The following is a 17831-nucleotide window of genomic DNA, read 5'->3' as shown; positions in this document are numbered from 1 at the left end:
CCAGGCTGTTTCCCAGCAACATAATGAAATTTGGTTTTCATTATCAATTTTTCACTATAAGAGTCTCATGGGGCTCGCGAGCCGCAGTTTAGCCACCTTTGGTCTATTGCCATTATTGATTTCACTGTTTGACCCAAATTAATAAAAATTATATAATGTTTCAAAATTTTTTAGGTCTTCCCTTAGAGAACTAGGACAATTAAGTGAATGTTTTGTGACCTGCAAAGTTGGGAACTAGAGTTATTTGCATGTCATTGTTATTGTGTTTTTGTTGTGTTTCTGCCCCTTTTACTTGGTGCCACAGTTGTACTTTTGTGTGTTGTCATCAGTTCTTGGTAGATTTTATTGCCATTTGTCTTGCTGAAAATGGCAGGTTGCTTTGCTGTGGAATTTGTGTGTGCTACGCATGTTTATTTTTAACTTTCTTTGATGTTCAGATAGTAGTGTTTTCCTTCCTGTACCTACTTTTGCTAAATTTCTGCAGAAATAATTGTAAATAAATGAATCGGTAGTTGTCATATACTGAATTGTCGATCTCATTAATATGCTTTTCACAAAGCATGTTGATTTTCACAGTCAAACGAAGTGATCTGGTGTCTCCAAGCTATGAAATGGCTACAAGTCCCACCTAGTGGTAAAGTGTACACTACCAAAATATACAAATTGCCACAGGATCCAAGGTTACTATGAGTGATGTCACCACATGGTCAAGAAAGTTTTGATCTGCCAATTGACACCCAAATATCCAAATGGTATTTCATCATTGACCAGTTAAAGGGGTGCTCTGAAGAGGTTCGTAAGAAATGAGTTAGAGGTAAATTCTGGCATATTTTCATCCTGTGAATCTGAATATCGTGTTTGTTTTCCTGAAGTTGTAACTAAACAAAAAACCTCCAACCAGTCGTTACATCATACTAGGATCTTTCGACCACCAAAAGTGTGTAGCTCGTGTGCAATTGCAAGCTTACCAGGTAAATTCCCCTACACTGACACCAGTCGTGATGACCTTTTTGAAAATGGCAAGAGTGCGCGTGCACAGCTTTGATAAGCGCTGAAGATGTGCGAGAGCGGCGATTCCAAAAACTCTTGATATGTAATGTCGCGCCCCAGGGAGGAGGGGCATCGAACAGCGGTACTTTGAAAATGATTTTGTGCAGCCTCTGTGAGCCAAATTGAAAAATAATCTAGATATTCGTGTTCCTGAAGGCCAAGTTAAGACGATTTAAGTGTTTTTCCTCAAATATAGAACCGCTTCAGTTTTCCTTTAAACTGGTACTCTGAAGTCAAAGTGGTCTAATCCAGACCACTTTGGGCTCCAAGTGGGACCACATGGCTAAAGTGGTGTGATGCAAGTGGGCAATGTGAACCCAAGTGGTACCACTTTGAATTAAAGTGGTGGTACACAAGTGGTCGATATGAACCCAAGTGGTACCACTTTGAATTAAAGTGGTACCACTTACAAGTAAAGTGGCACCACTTGCAAGTTAAGTGGGACCACTTGAACTAAAGTGGGACCACTTGTACAACCACTTTGAATTTTTACCTGGGCAGGTGAAGATCCAGCCATATACTCACATCTTCTGGTTGAAGAGGAGCTCCTTGTGGAGGTTCTTGCGCTCTGCAGACTCTGCACAGGGGTTGAGGGGCTTGCGGGGAACAATGAGGCCATCCTCGCCCATCTGGACCCGGCCCATGTTCTCTCCGGACTGGATGCTGCCCGTGGCCATGCCGGGCATCCTGAGGGGGCGGCGCCGGTGGGGGTCCTGCTCTTCCTCAGAGTCGCTGTAGTCCGGGTCAGGGATCATGGCCGGGAAGAACAAGTCTGCGGGGACAAAGGACGGTCGGGCGCCGTTAGAGTAATCAACAAATACCAGGACTACAGTTACATAGAAACAAGCGTTGCAAAAGCGACAACTTCGTTAATGTATTGTTTGCACACCATGTTTGTGAGGACAAAGGATAGGCACGAGCAACATTAGAATCCAGAACTTTGGAACCGTAGAATACCGCACATCTGCCCATTCCACATTAAGCGCCCATTGCCAAATTTGTAATATCTGAGAAACTATGCACAGTACATTATTATGTAAAATTGATGACTGGACAAGCGTCCATCCCCCATTTTTTGGCGATTATCTTCATAGTTTCAGTGGGCACTTGCCCGGTATTTTACGGTAATTAATTACTGTGCAAGGAGTGTTTGGCAAAGCGATGGTTCATCAATGCATATACCAAAACATTCTACAAAAGCTACAAGTGAATGTAGCATACTTCTTTTTTATTCTCAAGACATATCTGTGTTACGAATAAAAGTGTCCTCCTAATGCTTTTTAAGTTTCAGCTCAGTTTGCCTAAAAAATAAGAAGCAGTAGAAACTTTTTATGACCAGTAGAAGTATGTATGTAAAAACATAGCTTTTATTTGATCTAGTCTGGTCAACTGTCAGAGAAAAAATTGGATTTGTTAATTTTATAGCTCAACACATGATGAATAAAGGTTATGAATTGTAGTACAGTGCAATCCACTTAAAACGGTAATGAGAAAGCCCAAAAATTCAATCATTATAACCGATTATAGTTGTATCTGGACGAGAAACTCTAGAAGGTAATCGTTAGAAGCAATATATTGCCGCGCGCAAGGCTGAGAAAGCAACGCTCGGTCACGGTCCTCCAGAAAGTTCCCGTTTATTCATGTAGCGCACGTAACTTCTATTATTTATATCCATGTATCTTCTGCTTTTGTTTTCTAGAAAGTGCGTGTTCATTCTCGCCCCGATCACGCGACGCTCGAGCCGCTTTCGCCGAATCTTCGAGATAGCGACGCACTCTAGATAAGAGGCCGCCCGCGACCTTGTCGAGTCAGTTTTCGCTCCAGCGTTCGACTGTGCTGCTACGCCGACTTCGACGCCCGCGACGCTCTGTTATTATCTTTGTTCTCCCTTTATTTTTTTTGGCACAAGTTCGCCACATTAAACGTTTATTTCTTCCCGTTTATTTCCTTTTATTTTGGTCACCACCCGTGACATTTTGGTGGAGGTGCGGGGTAGCGCATGCCCGTGGAGCGTTCCCCTCCCAGGGCCCGCAGTGCAAGCCCGATTCCGAGCCCGGTGAGAACACCACTCGACGCGGAACCTGAAACTCGGACCAGTCGCCGCACCCAAGGTCTGCACCCGGAATACGGACTTCTGCCACCCAGGACCAAGCAGCCGACGAAGCCGACGATGGACGGCCAGCAGCCACAGACCCCGGCCGCTCCTGCCTTTATCTACCTGCCAGTCGCACCCCGGACTCCGACGCGATTCCACGGGGACGCCCACGAAGACGTCGAGGACTGGCTTCAACAGTACGAGCGGGTGGCCCAGCACAACCGATGGACGGACGACCAGCGCCTGCAGAACCTTTACTTCGCGCTCGAAGGAACGGCCAGGCACTGGTTCGAGAATCGGGAGACATCATTGATCTCGTGGACCGCCTGCAAGAATGAGTTGAGGCGAACTTTCACAAACCAGTATCGACGGGAGAGGGCCGAGGACCTTCTTCGAATGAGAACCCAGGGCGCAAACGAGACCATCACCAGTTTCGTCGAGGATGTCCTGCGCCTGGTCACTCGCGCCGACCCTCAAGCCACCGACGAAAAGAAGTTGCGGATCCTGATGCGAGGCGTACGAGATGACATTTTCGGAGGCCTCGTCCGCAACCCGCCGACCACCGTCGAAACGTTTGTAACAGAGGCGACCAACATTGAACGGGCCCTGCAAGCACGAGCCGCTCACTTCCACCGAGCTCCTGCCGTCGCTGCACCCACGCCGTCAAGCTGCGCCCTCAGCACCAATACTCCGGGGATCCGAGAAATAGTCCGGGACATCGTCCGTGAAGAACTGAAGAAGCTGATACCTGCCGCCGAACACCCAGCTTCACTCTCGATCGCCGAGATTGTTCGAGAAGAGGTCCAGCAAGCGCTCCAGCCAGACGTTCTCGCCGACGCCGCACCGAAACCACCAGCTGTGACCTATGCCGCCGTTGTTCGTCGTCCGCAGCCTCCTATTGCTCGGCAGTACCCAGCTGCATCCCAACGAGAAGTCTCTTCGCCGCAGTACGCGCCGCGCCAAGAGCAGCGTGGACTTCGAAAGACCGACGTGTGGCGCACGGATGACGGACGCCCGGTGTGCTTCCACTGCGGGGAGGCTGACCACGTTTACCGGAGGTGCCCCTACCGCCAGCTCGGCCTGCGAGGATTCGCTCCAAACGACCGTCGACCTCGTTTTGGAGAACGACCAAGGGACGTCGAAGAATACCTCCGTCGCCCTCCGTCACCAGCGCCCACCGCACCACGAGGTTCCCGTTCTCCATCCCCCCGACGTTCCGCGTCGCCTTTCCGTCGGTCGCGCCGTGACAGCCTGTCCCCCTTATCCCGTCGGGAAAACTAAGTGCGGCAACGCCTGGAGGTGCCGTTGCCGAAGACGACCCGAGTAAAGAGCCTCCAAGAACGCCGGAGCGCTCCCACTCTCCCGACGTCACGCATCGCTACGACGCCCTGCAACGGTGTCCAACAACCTAAACGTCGTCATCGACGGCCACGACGCATCGGCACTCGTGGACACCGGAGCAGACTACTCAGTCCTGAGTGGGAGGCTCTCCCGCCGCCTTCGAAAAGTCATGACGCCGTGGGAAGGACCCCAAATACGAACCGCCGGAGGACATCTCATCACACCAGTCGGGAGATGCACTGCTCGCGTCGAGATCCACGGTGAAACGTGCCCTGTCAAGTTCGTCGTTCTGCATGACTGTTCGAGGGACGTTATCCTTGGAATGGACTTTCTCTGCGAGTATAACGCCGTCATCGACCTCGGAACAAATCGGCTGACGCTACGAAAACCTGCTCCACCAGCGGAGGAACCCCAAGCGACGTCACCCACGGTACGAGTCCTCGCAAACCACGTAAACCTACCACCGCGGTCGAGTGTTTTCGTACTTGTCGGGATCGATGAAGCTTCCTCTGGCGAAGTTCTTCTCGAGGGAAGCCTCCAATTGCTCCTGGGAAGAGGCATAGGCGTCGCAAGGGGAGTAGCTGAACTTCAGGATGGGCGGACTGTGGCCCTCGTGACAAACTTCCGAAACGAAACGCAACACCTCACGAAAGGTGCAGCCGTGGGCCACGTCGAGAAACTCCGAAACCCCGCCGAAATCACCGCGATTACTGACGAATCCTCGCCACCCCAGCAAGACAGTACGTCGCCAGCGCAGCTCGACATTGACCCTAAGCTTCCGGACACTAAACGGCGTCAGCTGGTTAACCTCCTCGCCGAATACCGCGACTGCTTTGCGACGTCGTCGAAGGTGCGCCAGACCGCGGTTGCCAAGCACCGCATCGTTACCGAGGACGACGCGCGCCCTGTGCATCGATCGCCGTACAGAGTCTCCGCTAAGGAAAGGGAGGTGATCCATCAGCAAGTTCAAGAGATGCTGAATGACGACATCATCCAAGCTTCAAGCAGTCCATGGGCCTCTCCAGTCGTGCTGGTTAAGAAGAAGGACGGAACGCTTAGGTTCTGCGTGGACTACCGGCAGCTCAACGCGGTGACGAAGAAAGACGTCTACCCACTTCCCCGCATCGACGACACGTTAGACCGGCTGCGCCACTCTCGATACTTCTCATCGATGGACCTGAAGAGCGGCTACTGGCAGATCGAAGTCGACGAACGGGACCGAGAGAAGACAGCTTTCGTCACGCCGGATGGGCTGTACGAGTTCAAGGTGATGCCCTTCGGACTATGCACGGCGCCAGCAACTTTCCAGCGTGTCATGGACACCGTACTGGCAGGACTGAAGTGGCAGAGTTGTCTCGTCTACCTTGACGACGTCGTAGTATTTTCAGCTGACTTCGACGAGCACTTGAGACGACTCCGAGCTGTTCTTCAAGCCATTCAGACCGCCGGACTCACATTCAAGCCGTCAAAGTGCCGGTTCGCCTATGACGAACTGAAGTTCCTTGGCCACGTGGTTAGTAACGAAGGCGTCCGCCCAGACCCCGAGAAGACTCGCGCCGTCGCGGCATTTCCAGCGCCGACAGATAAGAAGGCCGTGCGAAGGTTCCTTGGACTTTGTGCCTATTATCGACGCTTCGTTCGGGATTTCGCAAGGATTTCCGCACCACTTACGAATCTCACGAAGGACGCCGAGAAGTTCGAATGGGCCGAGGAGCAACAGCAGGCATTCGACGAACTGAAACGACGACTCCAGACTCCTCCTGTGCTTGGACATTTCGACCAGGATGCGGAAACAGAAATTCACACGGACGCAAGTAACGCGGGACTGGGCGCAGTACTAGTCCAAGTGCAAGAAGGCATCGAGCGAGTCATCGCCTACGCAAGTCGGACATTGTCCAAGGCGGAAAAAAATTACTCCACGACTGAGAAAGAATGCCTTGCGGTCGTCTGGGCAATAACGAAGTTTCGTCCGTACTTGTACGGGAGCCCATTCCGTGTAGTCACGGACCACCACTCGCTCTGCTGGCTTGCGAACCTGAAGGACCCGTCAGGACGCCTCGCTCGATGGAGTCTTCGACTACAAGAGTTCAACATGACAGTGGTCTATAAGTCAGGCCGCAAGCACAGCGACGCCGACTGCCTGTCCAGAGCCCCCGTCGAAACCCCTTCCGGCTGCAGCGACGACAATGACGACGAGTGCTTCCTAGGAGCAGTGAACACCGACGATATGGCACGACGTCAACGGGACGATCCTGAGCTGCGCGCATTAATCGAGCACCTGGAAGGGGGCAGGAGTACCGTGCCACGTGTCTTCTCACGAGTACTGCCGACCTTCGCCATCCGACAAGGTGTACTGTACAAGGAGAACTTCAGCGACAACAACACGGCGTGGCTGTTGGTGATCCCTTCCAGTCTTCGAGAAGAAATTTTTCAAGCCTGCCACGATGACCCGACGGCGGGACACCTTGGTTACAGCAGGACTCTTGCGAGGATACGCGAAAAGTACTACTGGCCCAAGCTTGCGAAGACAGTACACCACTACACCCGATCTTGCCACGAGTGTCAACGAAGGAAGAAGCCACCGACGAGACCGGCAGGACTTCTTCAGCCTATTGCGCCGCCATCTGCCCCATTCCAGCAAATCGGTATGGATTTACTCGGACCTTTCCCACCGTCGACGCAAGGAAACCGATGGATAATTGTCGCAACCGATTATCTCACGCGGTACGCCGAGACAAAAGCCCTTCCATCAGGAACGGCTGTTGAAGTCGCCAAGTTTTTCATCGAGTCCATTGTCCTCCGGCACGGCGCTCCCGAAGTCCTGATCTCAGACCGTGGATCATCATTCATGGCCCAGCTGACGCAAGAAGTCCTTCGTCTCAGCCCCACCAGCCATCGTCGCACCACGGCGTACCACCCGCAGACCAACGGGCTGACGGAGAGACTCAACAAAACCATCGCCGACATGATCTCCATGTACGTCGACGTGGAGCACAAGACATGGGACGAGGTGTTGCCGTACGTCACATTTGCCTACAACACGGCCGTACAAGAGACCACCGGAGTGACACCCTTTCAACTGGTGCATGGGCGCAAAGTAACGACCATGCTGGACGCGATGCTGCCCCATGAGCCAGCTGACAGTGAGAGCGACGACGCCCAGGTGGTTGCTCAACGGGCCGAAGAAGTCCGCCAGCTCGCCCGACTCAGGATTCAAGACCAGCAACGCGTCGACGCGGGCCGCTACAACCTTCGTCGCAGGGACGTTCACTTCCAGCCCGGAGACAGGGTGTGGGTTTGGACGCCCATCCGTCGCCGCGGCCTCAGTGAAAAACTGCTGAAACGGTACTTTGGACCATACAAGGTACTTCGTCGCCTCAGCGACCTGAACTACGAGGTGATGCCCGACGGAACACGAACATCGTCACGCCGCCCACCACGACCTGAGGTCGTCCACGTCGTGCGCCTGAAGCCGTACTACGCTCGATAGGACTGTGGACCTTATGTGCTCCAAAAGACTCTTTAGTTTATTGTTCTTTTTTATTTTGATTTGTTTTACACTGCATCGGGGCGATGCACTTTTAAAGGGGGGAGTAATGCCGCGCGCAAGGCTGAGAAAGCAACGCTCGGTCACGGTCCTCCAGAAAGTTCCCGTTTATTCATGTAGCGCACGTAACTTCTATTATTTATATCCATGTATCTTCTGCTTTTGTTTTCTAGAAAGTGCGTGTTCATTCTCGCCCCGATCACGCGACGCTCGAGCCGCTTTCGCCGAATCTTCGAGATAGCGACGCACTCTAGATAAGAGGCCGCCCGCGACCTTGTCGAGTCAGTTTTCGCTCCAGCGTTCGACTGTGCTGCTACGCCGACTTCGACGCCCGCGACGCTCTGTTATTATCTTTGTTCTCCCTTTATTTTTTTTGGCACAAGTTCGCCACATTAAACGTTTATTTCTTCCCGTTTATTTCCTTTTATTTTGGTCACCACCCGTGACAATATCGTTATAAGTGGATTGCAGTAGGCACTGCGACCAGCAACACCATACTGTAGGAGAAGAACTATGCATATGGTAAGAAGTTCTAATTCGGAGGCTATGGTGGAGAAATGGCAAAGAGAAAAGTAGGCAGCGTCTCAAATGCAGCTGGACAGAGATAACAGAAGATGCAGACGAGCTAATGAACTTTTAACATCTTGAACACCCGAGACTGGGTACCAAAATATCATGCTTCAGTCCTTCCATCATATTTATTTTGTGTGTGTGAGAACTTTGTATCCTTGCGTGATAACTATCTACCTGTATGAGATGTCACCTACATTTTTCATCGCTTTCCTTCACTAAAGCTCACTCTGTTCAATGTCCACCTACTCTTCTGCATTAAGCCCACAAAAACGAACTATTTGCTCACGTACCTGGAAGGACCACGAACTATAAGACCTTAGAAGTCCAGCATCTAGCCAAAACTCATGGTGCCTAAAAGTCACGCGTCATATGCCTAAATATATAAGAATGAATGGTGTTCATGCTCAGTGGCGTAGCCAGGGGAGGGGCGTATGGGCCATCAACCTCCCCCCCCCCCCCCCCCTTGCCTCCCCATGAAATCCAGCTGACCCAATATTATACATGTATATTACACATCTCCCCTCACTACTACACGTCATGGACATCCCAGCCACCTCAGCCAGCTAGTCAGCCCCCCCCCCCCCCCCCCCCCCCCCCAAAAAAAAAAAAGAAATAAGATTGTTGGCTACGCCACTGGTCCTGTTGCTATATTTGACGACTCACCCGTGAGTGGCAGACACTAACATAAAATTATTATCACCTGCTATGTTTATCCTTTCCAGGAAACAGGGCTAGGCAGTGTGGCATGCAACAAGAAAAAGTATAAAAAATCGTAACCTAAAAAAAGTGCGCTTTTTTTTTTTTTTAGTTAGCGCGCGCAAGACGATGGCGCTATGAAAAGAAATTGTCACCGCACTAGCAAAAGGGGCGGCAGTACGGCGACGCAGCGCAAAGCCATACAGCCATTTCGCGTGCACCCAGCAGTGAGCGCGCGCCACAGCAAACCTCCTCCTGCGGCTGGAAAGCTTGCTTTCCCTCAAAGCTCTATCCCTGGATCAAAAAGGGGAGGGGCACTGCAGCGCTTCGCCGGCTGGTGGCGCCATCTCACGCACGATTCAGAAGTACGCTTCCTGATATTTTCCGTGCCCGCTGGAAGATGGCGCGTTGCGCCACGCGATTCGAAAATTTTAGACGAAATTCCTACGTCCATTAAACAAACAATAAATTGTTGGGTTCTAGTTTCGCTTGCGACTCTGCAACACACCGATAAGCCGATAACACCAGCCAGTTTGACTACAGCGCCGCTGCCGCAAACCACCGAGGAAACTTCAGTCTTCGCGCACGTGCGACAACCTCGCTGGAGCTCTGCGCGTGCAAATCACGAGGCGGCACGAGCCGTCTTGTGCACCACCGCCTGCCTCCTGCGGACTAACGTTATGACGGCGTCACGCTTGCGCCGAACACTTGGTGAGATCGGACTACTCGCGTCCGTTATTCACTCGGCACGTGCTCAGAGTCTCACACCGAGCCTTCACTCGCTGTCTTGGAAAGAAAACATGGCGCACCCGGGGCATTGCGCGACCGACGCTTGCACACGTACGCAGCATGTACACGAACGTAACGAAAAAAAGTGCTCGAAGCGTTCAGGCGAGCTGGTGTATGTTGAACATAATACTAATCCCTGAGACTGTCGCCATTATTCCTGTCTCCCTTACTGTGTTTTCTGTTCCAAGCCCGTATCAGAGATTACTGTCATGTTCAACGCGAGGGAACCATTCTCAAGCCTGAAATTACCGAAACAATGCAATCGTTCTAAACCCGCAAAAAAAAAAAAAAAAAAAAAAAAAAAAAATAGTTCAGAATTACAGTGTGGCTTACTTTGACAAAGCACTGCAGACAGCCTATTCCACGCTGTCTACAAAATAATTTGAGATCAATTCAGAGCCGTAATTCCGAAGCGCATACAAAACGCGCGAGGACCGAACAATTCGGTTCAGTGACCGTGGCCGCCGGGCCCACGCACTCACTGCGGATCCAGCGCAGAATCCGGTTGCAGACGCATATTTTCTTCCCACACATGAACGCCTGTCTTCCCTTGTGAAGGATGCAAAATCGCACCGAAATCATCGGACAGGAACGGCGCCGGTCGGAAAGCATACAGACTCTTCGTCGTCATCGCTAGCCCAGACGAGGTTGGCCCAGACTCCGGCACTGGAATGTTTAATCACGCGCACTGATACAGGCCGCTCTTGCATACACTCACATGCAGAGAAACAACAAGGCAGTGCTTTCTTTTTAATAACTAGAATACAAAAAAAAAAAAGACTAGAAATTAATGGACCCTTGGGTTCGCATACGTGCACGAGTAGTAGTAGTAGTTTATTGTAAAGTGAAAAGGGGGTAGAAGCAAGGCGAAAGGTTAGTCTCCCAGTGGTGGGGTCAGCTTTCTCGCCTTGCTAGGGGGATAGGGGGAACCAAGAGTGGTTGAAGGAGAGGTGGCGCAACAAACACTATGATACACTATAATACACTATGATACACTATTTACACTGTGATACAATATTAAACCGTGCACGACCAAAAGCGTTGCTCGGACTGGCAAAACGCTCACTTCTTTTTGCGACTGAGGAGTTTTTGTGTTTTTTTTTGCCACGGGAAAACACTAGAAAACCTCAATTACGGAAAGTTTCCAACTGCTCCATCGGAGTGACGTGGTTTATGGGCCGCGTTGCTTGCAGGACGAGCTGCTTGGAGGTGGCAGAAGCGTCGATCGTCCGCAAGTGCTTCCGCCTTTTTGCCTGCTTTCCTCCCCGCCACGCGAAAACGCAGCGCATGCGCACCGACGACCAATCCCCCCATAGTTTGAGATGATCCCTCTCTCTCCAATGTAGGGCTAGGCTCTCGAGAAAACACTGGCATGCTGGCGCCATCTATCAGGGGACAAATGAAAAACATTTCACCAGAGCAAAGGTTTCGCAATCGCAGTATTTGCGAGATGAAGTGTACGCACTGCCTATGAGAAATGGTAGTGTATAACTTTGTCAAAAACTTTTCAAACAAAAAAAAGAAAGAAGGATGCGCGAAAAAAATGCATGCTTTGCACTGACGGCACATAATTCATTTCATACCACCACGGAAGAAAGGTGGAAGCTGCTTTTGTACGAATTTTGAGTGACTGGTTAATCATCTATAATCTTGTAGACGAAGATAGCGATGTCTGGGACACACACAAGAGATTCCCCGTGAGAGGGGAGTTCCTCCTTCCCCTCTTCTCTGGTGGTGGCCAAAGAGCTGACGGGATGACGTCAGGTGCAAAGCATTTTGGCATACAGAAAGGCCAAGTGTTCCACGTCTACCCGATAGATGGCGCCAGTGTGTTCTTTCGTCGCGAGAGATCCTAAAAGGTTTTAAAGCACTCGGTCGTAAGCAGTCGCAAGTGTGTGAACTAGCCTTTACGTTGAATAAATTCTGCTTTCATGGAACCGAAAATAGGAGTAATGTCAGGCTGTCAACTTCGACGATATTGGATAACCTCCACCCTGCTTTTTTGAGCAGCCGGGAATACAACTCGTAACGTCACGGCGAGGCAAATCCTGGTCGTCACGTGACATCACGAACAGGAACCACAAGAGCTACTACAGTCGTACGTCTATTTCTCGTCACGTGATCAGCGAGGTCAGGTCAGATGAAAAGGAGACGGTTCATTGGCCAGACGATGTCGGCTTACAGACGCCCAGGCTAAAAGCGAACGGTCATGGTGCAATCACCGAGCTTGGTGGGTTCAGTGCGCACACACGGCGGCTGTGTATGTAAGTACATCTCTTGGAGCATCTTTTGGAACGACACTTCCTTGAGACTGCAAGATAACCGACTGCATTGACTCGAGAAATGACCCAACAAGCGTGTGAGGGGTGTCGTGCGCTGCTCAGTGTCTACCAGCTTGTTACAAGGGTACCAATATTTCATTGGAACCGAAAATTACGGATCCAAAACTTGTAGAGTTGAAACTCATAGAAACCGAAGCGAAGTTCATACTCACAGTGATAAATAATAATTATTTCATTATATTTTGTATTTTCAATACAAATCATCGAGCCCGTCAAAGCCTGTGTGTGAGGCTTGCAGACTTCTTGATCAGGATATTCGGATTTCTTACTCGGTCATTGTGCACCGCACGTCACGAGCAAGACGTGCCTGAAGTCTTCTCGTGGCTTTGTTCCCTGACCTCCCCCTCCTTTATTACCCGGCTCATAACGAGAACACGTGACGCACTACAAGACCATCAGGCCACCCCGGCGTCGCCCCATAACCCACGAGGAACGGATACCTGTGAGAAGAACGGGCTCGCGCCCTTAACGATATTCAGCATAAAACCATTTTACGGCGCCTCTCGGCGTGTTCTTGCAGAGGGTGGACACGTAACAACCAGGGCTGGCACCTTTTGACGAGGGCCACGACCATATACTTGTAATGGCCGGCCTAACGAGAGCATCAAGGTCGACGTGAGACTTGAGGGTCCTGCTGGTTTTCATGCGAGCCCGTTCTCCTTTCGATGTTCTTTTAATTGAACTTTCGCGAAACGCCCTTCTCGGTTCAACCAACATCACCCGCTCCCTTACCTCTGAAACGCCATAACTGAATGGATAGGTGGAAAAGGCTGAACCCTTTGAACCGGGCGGCGGCTTGCGCCACCTAGCCAGCGCCTTTCGTCGGGCTTCAGCGTGTTTGCCGCTTGGGGCGGGCTAGGCGGCGTAAGCTACCGCCCGATCCAAAGGGCTCAGCCGGATTCATCCATCCATCCAACGAAGACGTTATGCGCAGGCCTTGTCTTTTAGGTGGTATTAATTCAAGCCACTGCATAACTGGACGTAGGTGCACGTAACAAGCTACGCTTTACGGCAACGCCAGCTCAACCATCTTGGTGCTCAAGGTCATCGTTGGCAGTCATCTATCTGAAGCTAATGGCGGGAAACGTCTTTCCGTCCTCCAGAAATGTTAAGACTAGTGTGCCTTTATGAAGCAGGACATGAAGGCACCCTAGTTAAGACAGTTCGCGACACGGCAAAGCGGTACCCCCGAGCTTCCTGACGTCCTGTCTAAAGCTGAGGAAGTTGCATATTTCGAACTGTAACCACGCGTGGCTTGCAGGTGACGTCATTGCCCCGTGCTGGTTGTTTATTCTGGACCATTCCCAGTTGTTCTTCGTTGAGAGAAACGAATTCAGCGGTGCGAAATGTACGCTCCAGGAGGCAAGCACTCAACAGCAAGGCCACGGTAGTGGCCACTGACGTGACGTCAGTACAAGCCCCCACTGGTGCCCCATATGTGCGCTAGCACGTGCAGCTTGTGCGTGAACATAGGCTTAGCAAGCTTGCAATGGCACGGGCTTGTCCGCACGAGCGGAGAGATGGCGGCGGGCAGTCGCCTTGCTTGCAATCGTCTAAAGATGGCGGCGCCTACAAGAAAATCGGGAAGTGAAGGGCCCTTACTCCAAGCTCTTAGTGGCTCTAAGACGTTAGAGCCGTCAAGATGCTACTGGCTCTAACCGCTCATTCACACTGGAAGCGGATACGCGTTCGCAAAGCGGTTGCGAACACGGTTGTATAAAGATCCAGTACAATTGCACGCGCACTAGAGAGAGGGAGAGAGATAAGCTCTTTATTATGGGGATGTTGGACGCGCACTTGATGTCATCGAGTGCGCGTGCAATTGTACTAAATCTTTATACAACAGCGTTCGCAACCGCTTTGCAAACGCGGATCCACTTCCAGTGTGAATCAGCGGTAAGAGCTTATTAGCGGCGAGATGTTTTAGTGGCGCCCACCTACGGTTCCCCCTTGTAATGTCATTACCTTGCAAACAACAAGTTCGGTGGTGTTTGTAAATAGCATAGTGGAAGCTTGAAATCACTGCGCTCTGAAGACAACACTGCCAACACCGTCAAAATTAAAGTTCTTTCATTCCTCTTATTTCCGTCGATGATAAATCCTTTTCTGACGTCATAGTCAGCGTTCGGCCAATCGTGGAAGGCCGACCACAGCGACGCTTTCGGTCGCACACGTCGCCAATAACCACTCTTAAATGCTACAAGCACGAGCATGTGGCCCTCAACAGTGCTCGCACTGCACGAGCGCGCGTGCTTGGCAGGGACACGTGACCGAGCCGCTGCGAAGCGCACGCCAGGATGCCACGCCACATCATTGAGACAAAATCCGACCACATGTATACGTGGCAGGCCATGGCAAGCAAGCTGATGGACTGCGCGGGTGACGCTACGAGCCATCGTAGCCAATCCAACACCGTGCAGGTGTCACGTGACCTTCGGGAGGGACGTGGGACGCGCGGGACACGTTCACATCGTTGGGTTGGTCCAGATGGCCTGTAGCGTCAGTCGCGGTCCATCGGGTGAAACGGAGAACAGAAAGCCGGGACAGAGCAGCTGACAGGCCTAATGGTCGACATCCGACAATCATCGGCATAAAGACGTCAGTTTCCCTCAGACGATCAAAAAGGGCGGGGCTAGCGCAGCGAGCGACGCAAAAGGTCAGAGTGCATGCAGCTCCCTACATATGCGGTGAGCTAATAACCGAACTGCGACTCTCGCCGAAGTGACGCAACCCGGACGAGCCCGCAAACCGAAAAGCCGAGTGACGTGATACACGAGTAACGGGCAGCTTCATGCAAAAAAACAGGGTCGCGCGAGAACGAGGCAGAAGACAACGCCGCGACACCGACAAAGGGCGGGAGATACGCCCACCGGCGGAGTGGCGCGCTGTCACTTGCACGGCCTCTTCGCCCTGGGCGACAGGTGACGGTATTTTTAGCCGCCGCACGTCAAAGGACCTGATGCCGGTGACGTCCGTCCCTGTGCATGCTTAGCGTACTCGACCCCCGTGTTTCAGTCTCGCGTACAAAGCATATTCTAGGAGGTGCCTTTTGAGACTCCGTCCCCTCGGTGAGACGTCACTTCAGCGGCCATCGCGAAGGGCCTTGCTGCTGCGCGCGTACCTTCTCCGGAACGCATTTCGCACCCCCGAGTACGTTTCTCTCGACGCAAGTTTCGGTGCGACAACCTCACGTACAAGCCTTGTATACAAACAGTGGCATCTCTCGAACAGGGGAGGTGATGAACGCGTTCTTATTAACAATGAAACCTCTGACCCTACTGTCAAAATTAGCGCTTACACCTTCATCCTATACCTACGCTCTCGTCCCTTTAAGCGAACCTACGACGAACACCGTTCGCAGACACGCCCGAGACGCCGCGACTTTTTAAAATAAATTGTAAGCGTCCGCAACCGGCAGCTAAAAGACATGTTTGTTGAGAACAAGTGGTAGACTGCTGTAGATTGCTGGGATTGCAAAGATGCCTTTATGTGTCGGAAGGTAGGGTTACTTATTTGCTTTCCCAGTGGCTGGGCCCTAGGTTAGCGCAGAGTACCAAGATTTTAAATTCTGCCAGCAATTACGCATGACCACACATCGAGAGAGAGAGAGAGAAGAAAGAAGGCTTACGAAAGAAGAAATACGTGTATGTCATAGCCAGAGGCCAGACGGTCATCGTTAGTTGGGGGGAAGGGGAGGAGGGGCCCACACATCCCATCGGGGTGCTCTTTTATATGCTGTGCAGCGAGAGGGAACGGTTCCAACTAATGCTCGCTGTCACAGTCAATGTTCCCCAATGCACACATGAAGTATAGCTTTGATTTTATAGCCTTTAGTCTCTTTTTTTAGCCATACCTTTTACTTTTTTCTCTTTTTTTTCTTTTCGTTCCTGTCACCTTTCCGTCGGTCCGGGGAAGCACTTGATTGTCGTGTTTAATCACGCTAACACACGCTCGCCGCGTACAATTAATTTTATTATTTAACAATTACATCTTTCCACCCTTGTTCCTCCTAATTTTGACTGCCTGAAAGGGTATTTTATCTACCAACAAAGAGACAAAGGCTCCGCGCACGATTCTCCAATCTTTCCGTCCTTCGGGAACAATGTAAACAGAACCCGCAAAACACCAAAAAAGGGCACGGGTAACATAGCCCCGGACTTTTTGAAAAGTTCCGATTATTGTTCCGGTCGACGCATGCCCAAGGTGGTCGGCCTTTGAACAGCAAGCTCCTCCACGAAACGGGTATGTGAAAGAGACCAAATACAGCTGCCTGGATATGAGTGCACGCACATGTTTGTGAATGCGCGTGTGTGCTGGATGGGGGTGTATAATAAAACGACAAAGAAGCAAAGTGGTGAAGGCGCCTCCACCGCATAACACGTGGGCATCTGTCGCTCTCTCCTATCGCGCGGGCAATCACCGTCAGTCACCAACTGTCAGAGACGTCAACTCGCAGAAGGGAAGGCGCCGAATAAAAATTATCCTCGTCAGCAAAACAAACTTTCATTTTCGGCATTTCATTGGTGTTTTATGTTCACTCGCCGTGCAATACTTCGCCGCTTTCATGGATTGGATTCAGCCACCATACAACAGCACCGCTTCGCCTCACATTAACAGCTCCGCTCCAATTAATATGTACTGCAATCAATTAGGGAATCTTGCACTTACCTCATAACAGAATGTACTTGTATTGCACTTTTTCGAATATTATTTTTTAAATATGTTAGGTTTTTTTCCCCCCGTTTTTGTGTTTTCGTGTTGGTGAAAAAAAAAAGATCGTTGTAGTTGCCTTTGGGCGCGCAAAAAAATAAGTATTGTTCTATTATTATTATTACTATTATTATTATTATTATGAAATATAACAAATCGCGAGTCTGATGCCCGCGTTTTCAAGCGACCTTTTGATCACGTAGTAGCCGCGAAGAGTTTCCCACAAAACTAGAACGGGCGATATGAATTCGAAAGCGTCGAAAGCTAAGCCTAAGCAAACACGTTTCGTCGACACCGAATACCAGACCAAGATACCCCGCGTACACAGCAAGCAGCCCGCCCGAAGCATGGGACAGATTTCGCGCATCACGTTCCCCGAGTTGCCACGGACGGGTACCGGTCACCACCGCAAATCACGCCCTCTCTCGCCGTCCGAGCCCGATCCGTGCGTGCGTGCCCACCGCCGCCGGGAGCAGTCAGCCAGCCAGACAACTCCGCCGGACTGTTGGCGTCCTCCGGTGCGTGAAACACCGCGCGAAGAAACGAGGTGTGCACGGCAGGCGCGTCGAGGGGTAAAAGGAATTGAAGCACCGAACGCGGACTTGGCCGTTCGTTCTCTCGCGCACAAAGCCCGCATGGGTCTCGCCTGGCCTCCTCGGCGCCAAGTGCCGTAGCGTCACGAGCTGCG

The 17831-nt window shown here is 51.3% G+C and overlaps 1 protein-coding gene across 1 annotated transcript in view; it reads right to left on the bottom strand.

The window, feature by feature from the left end:
• LOC8043761 overlaps positions 1-17831 on the bottom strand; it is a 164876-nt gene that overhangs the window by 30633 nt on the left and 116412 nt on the right. The window contains exon 3 of the mRNA XM_040209416.3: positions 1576-1822. Coding sequence (XP_040065350.2) covers positions 1576-1822 — 247 coding nt within the window. The remainder of the gene's footprint in view (positions 1-1575; positions 1823-17831) is intronic.

This window comes from Ixodes scapularis, unplaced genomic scaffold (genome assembly GCF_016920785.2).
Source record: "Ixodes scapularis isolate PalLabHiFi unplaced genomic scaffold, ASM1692078v2 PGA_scaffold2__306_contigs__length_199485367, whole genome shotgun sequence".
In the NCBI taxonomy this organism is placed as follows: Eukaryota; Metazoa; Arthropoda; class Arachnida; order Ixodida; family Ixodidae; genus Ixodes; species Ixodes scapularis.
The sequence above is the reverse complement of the archived record's forward strand: the minus strand, read 5'-3'. Positions and strand labels throughout refer to the sequence as shown.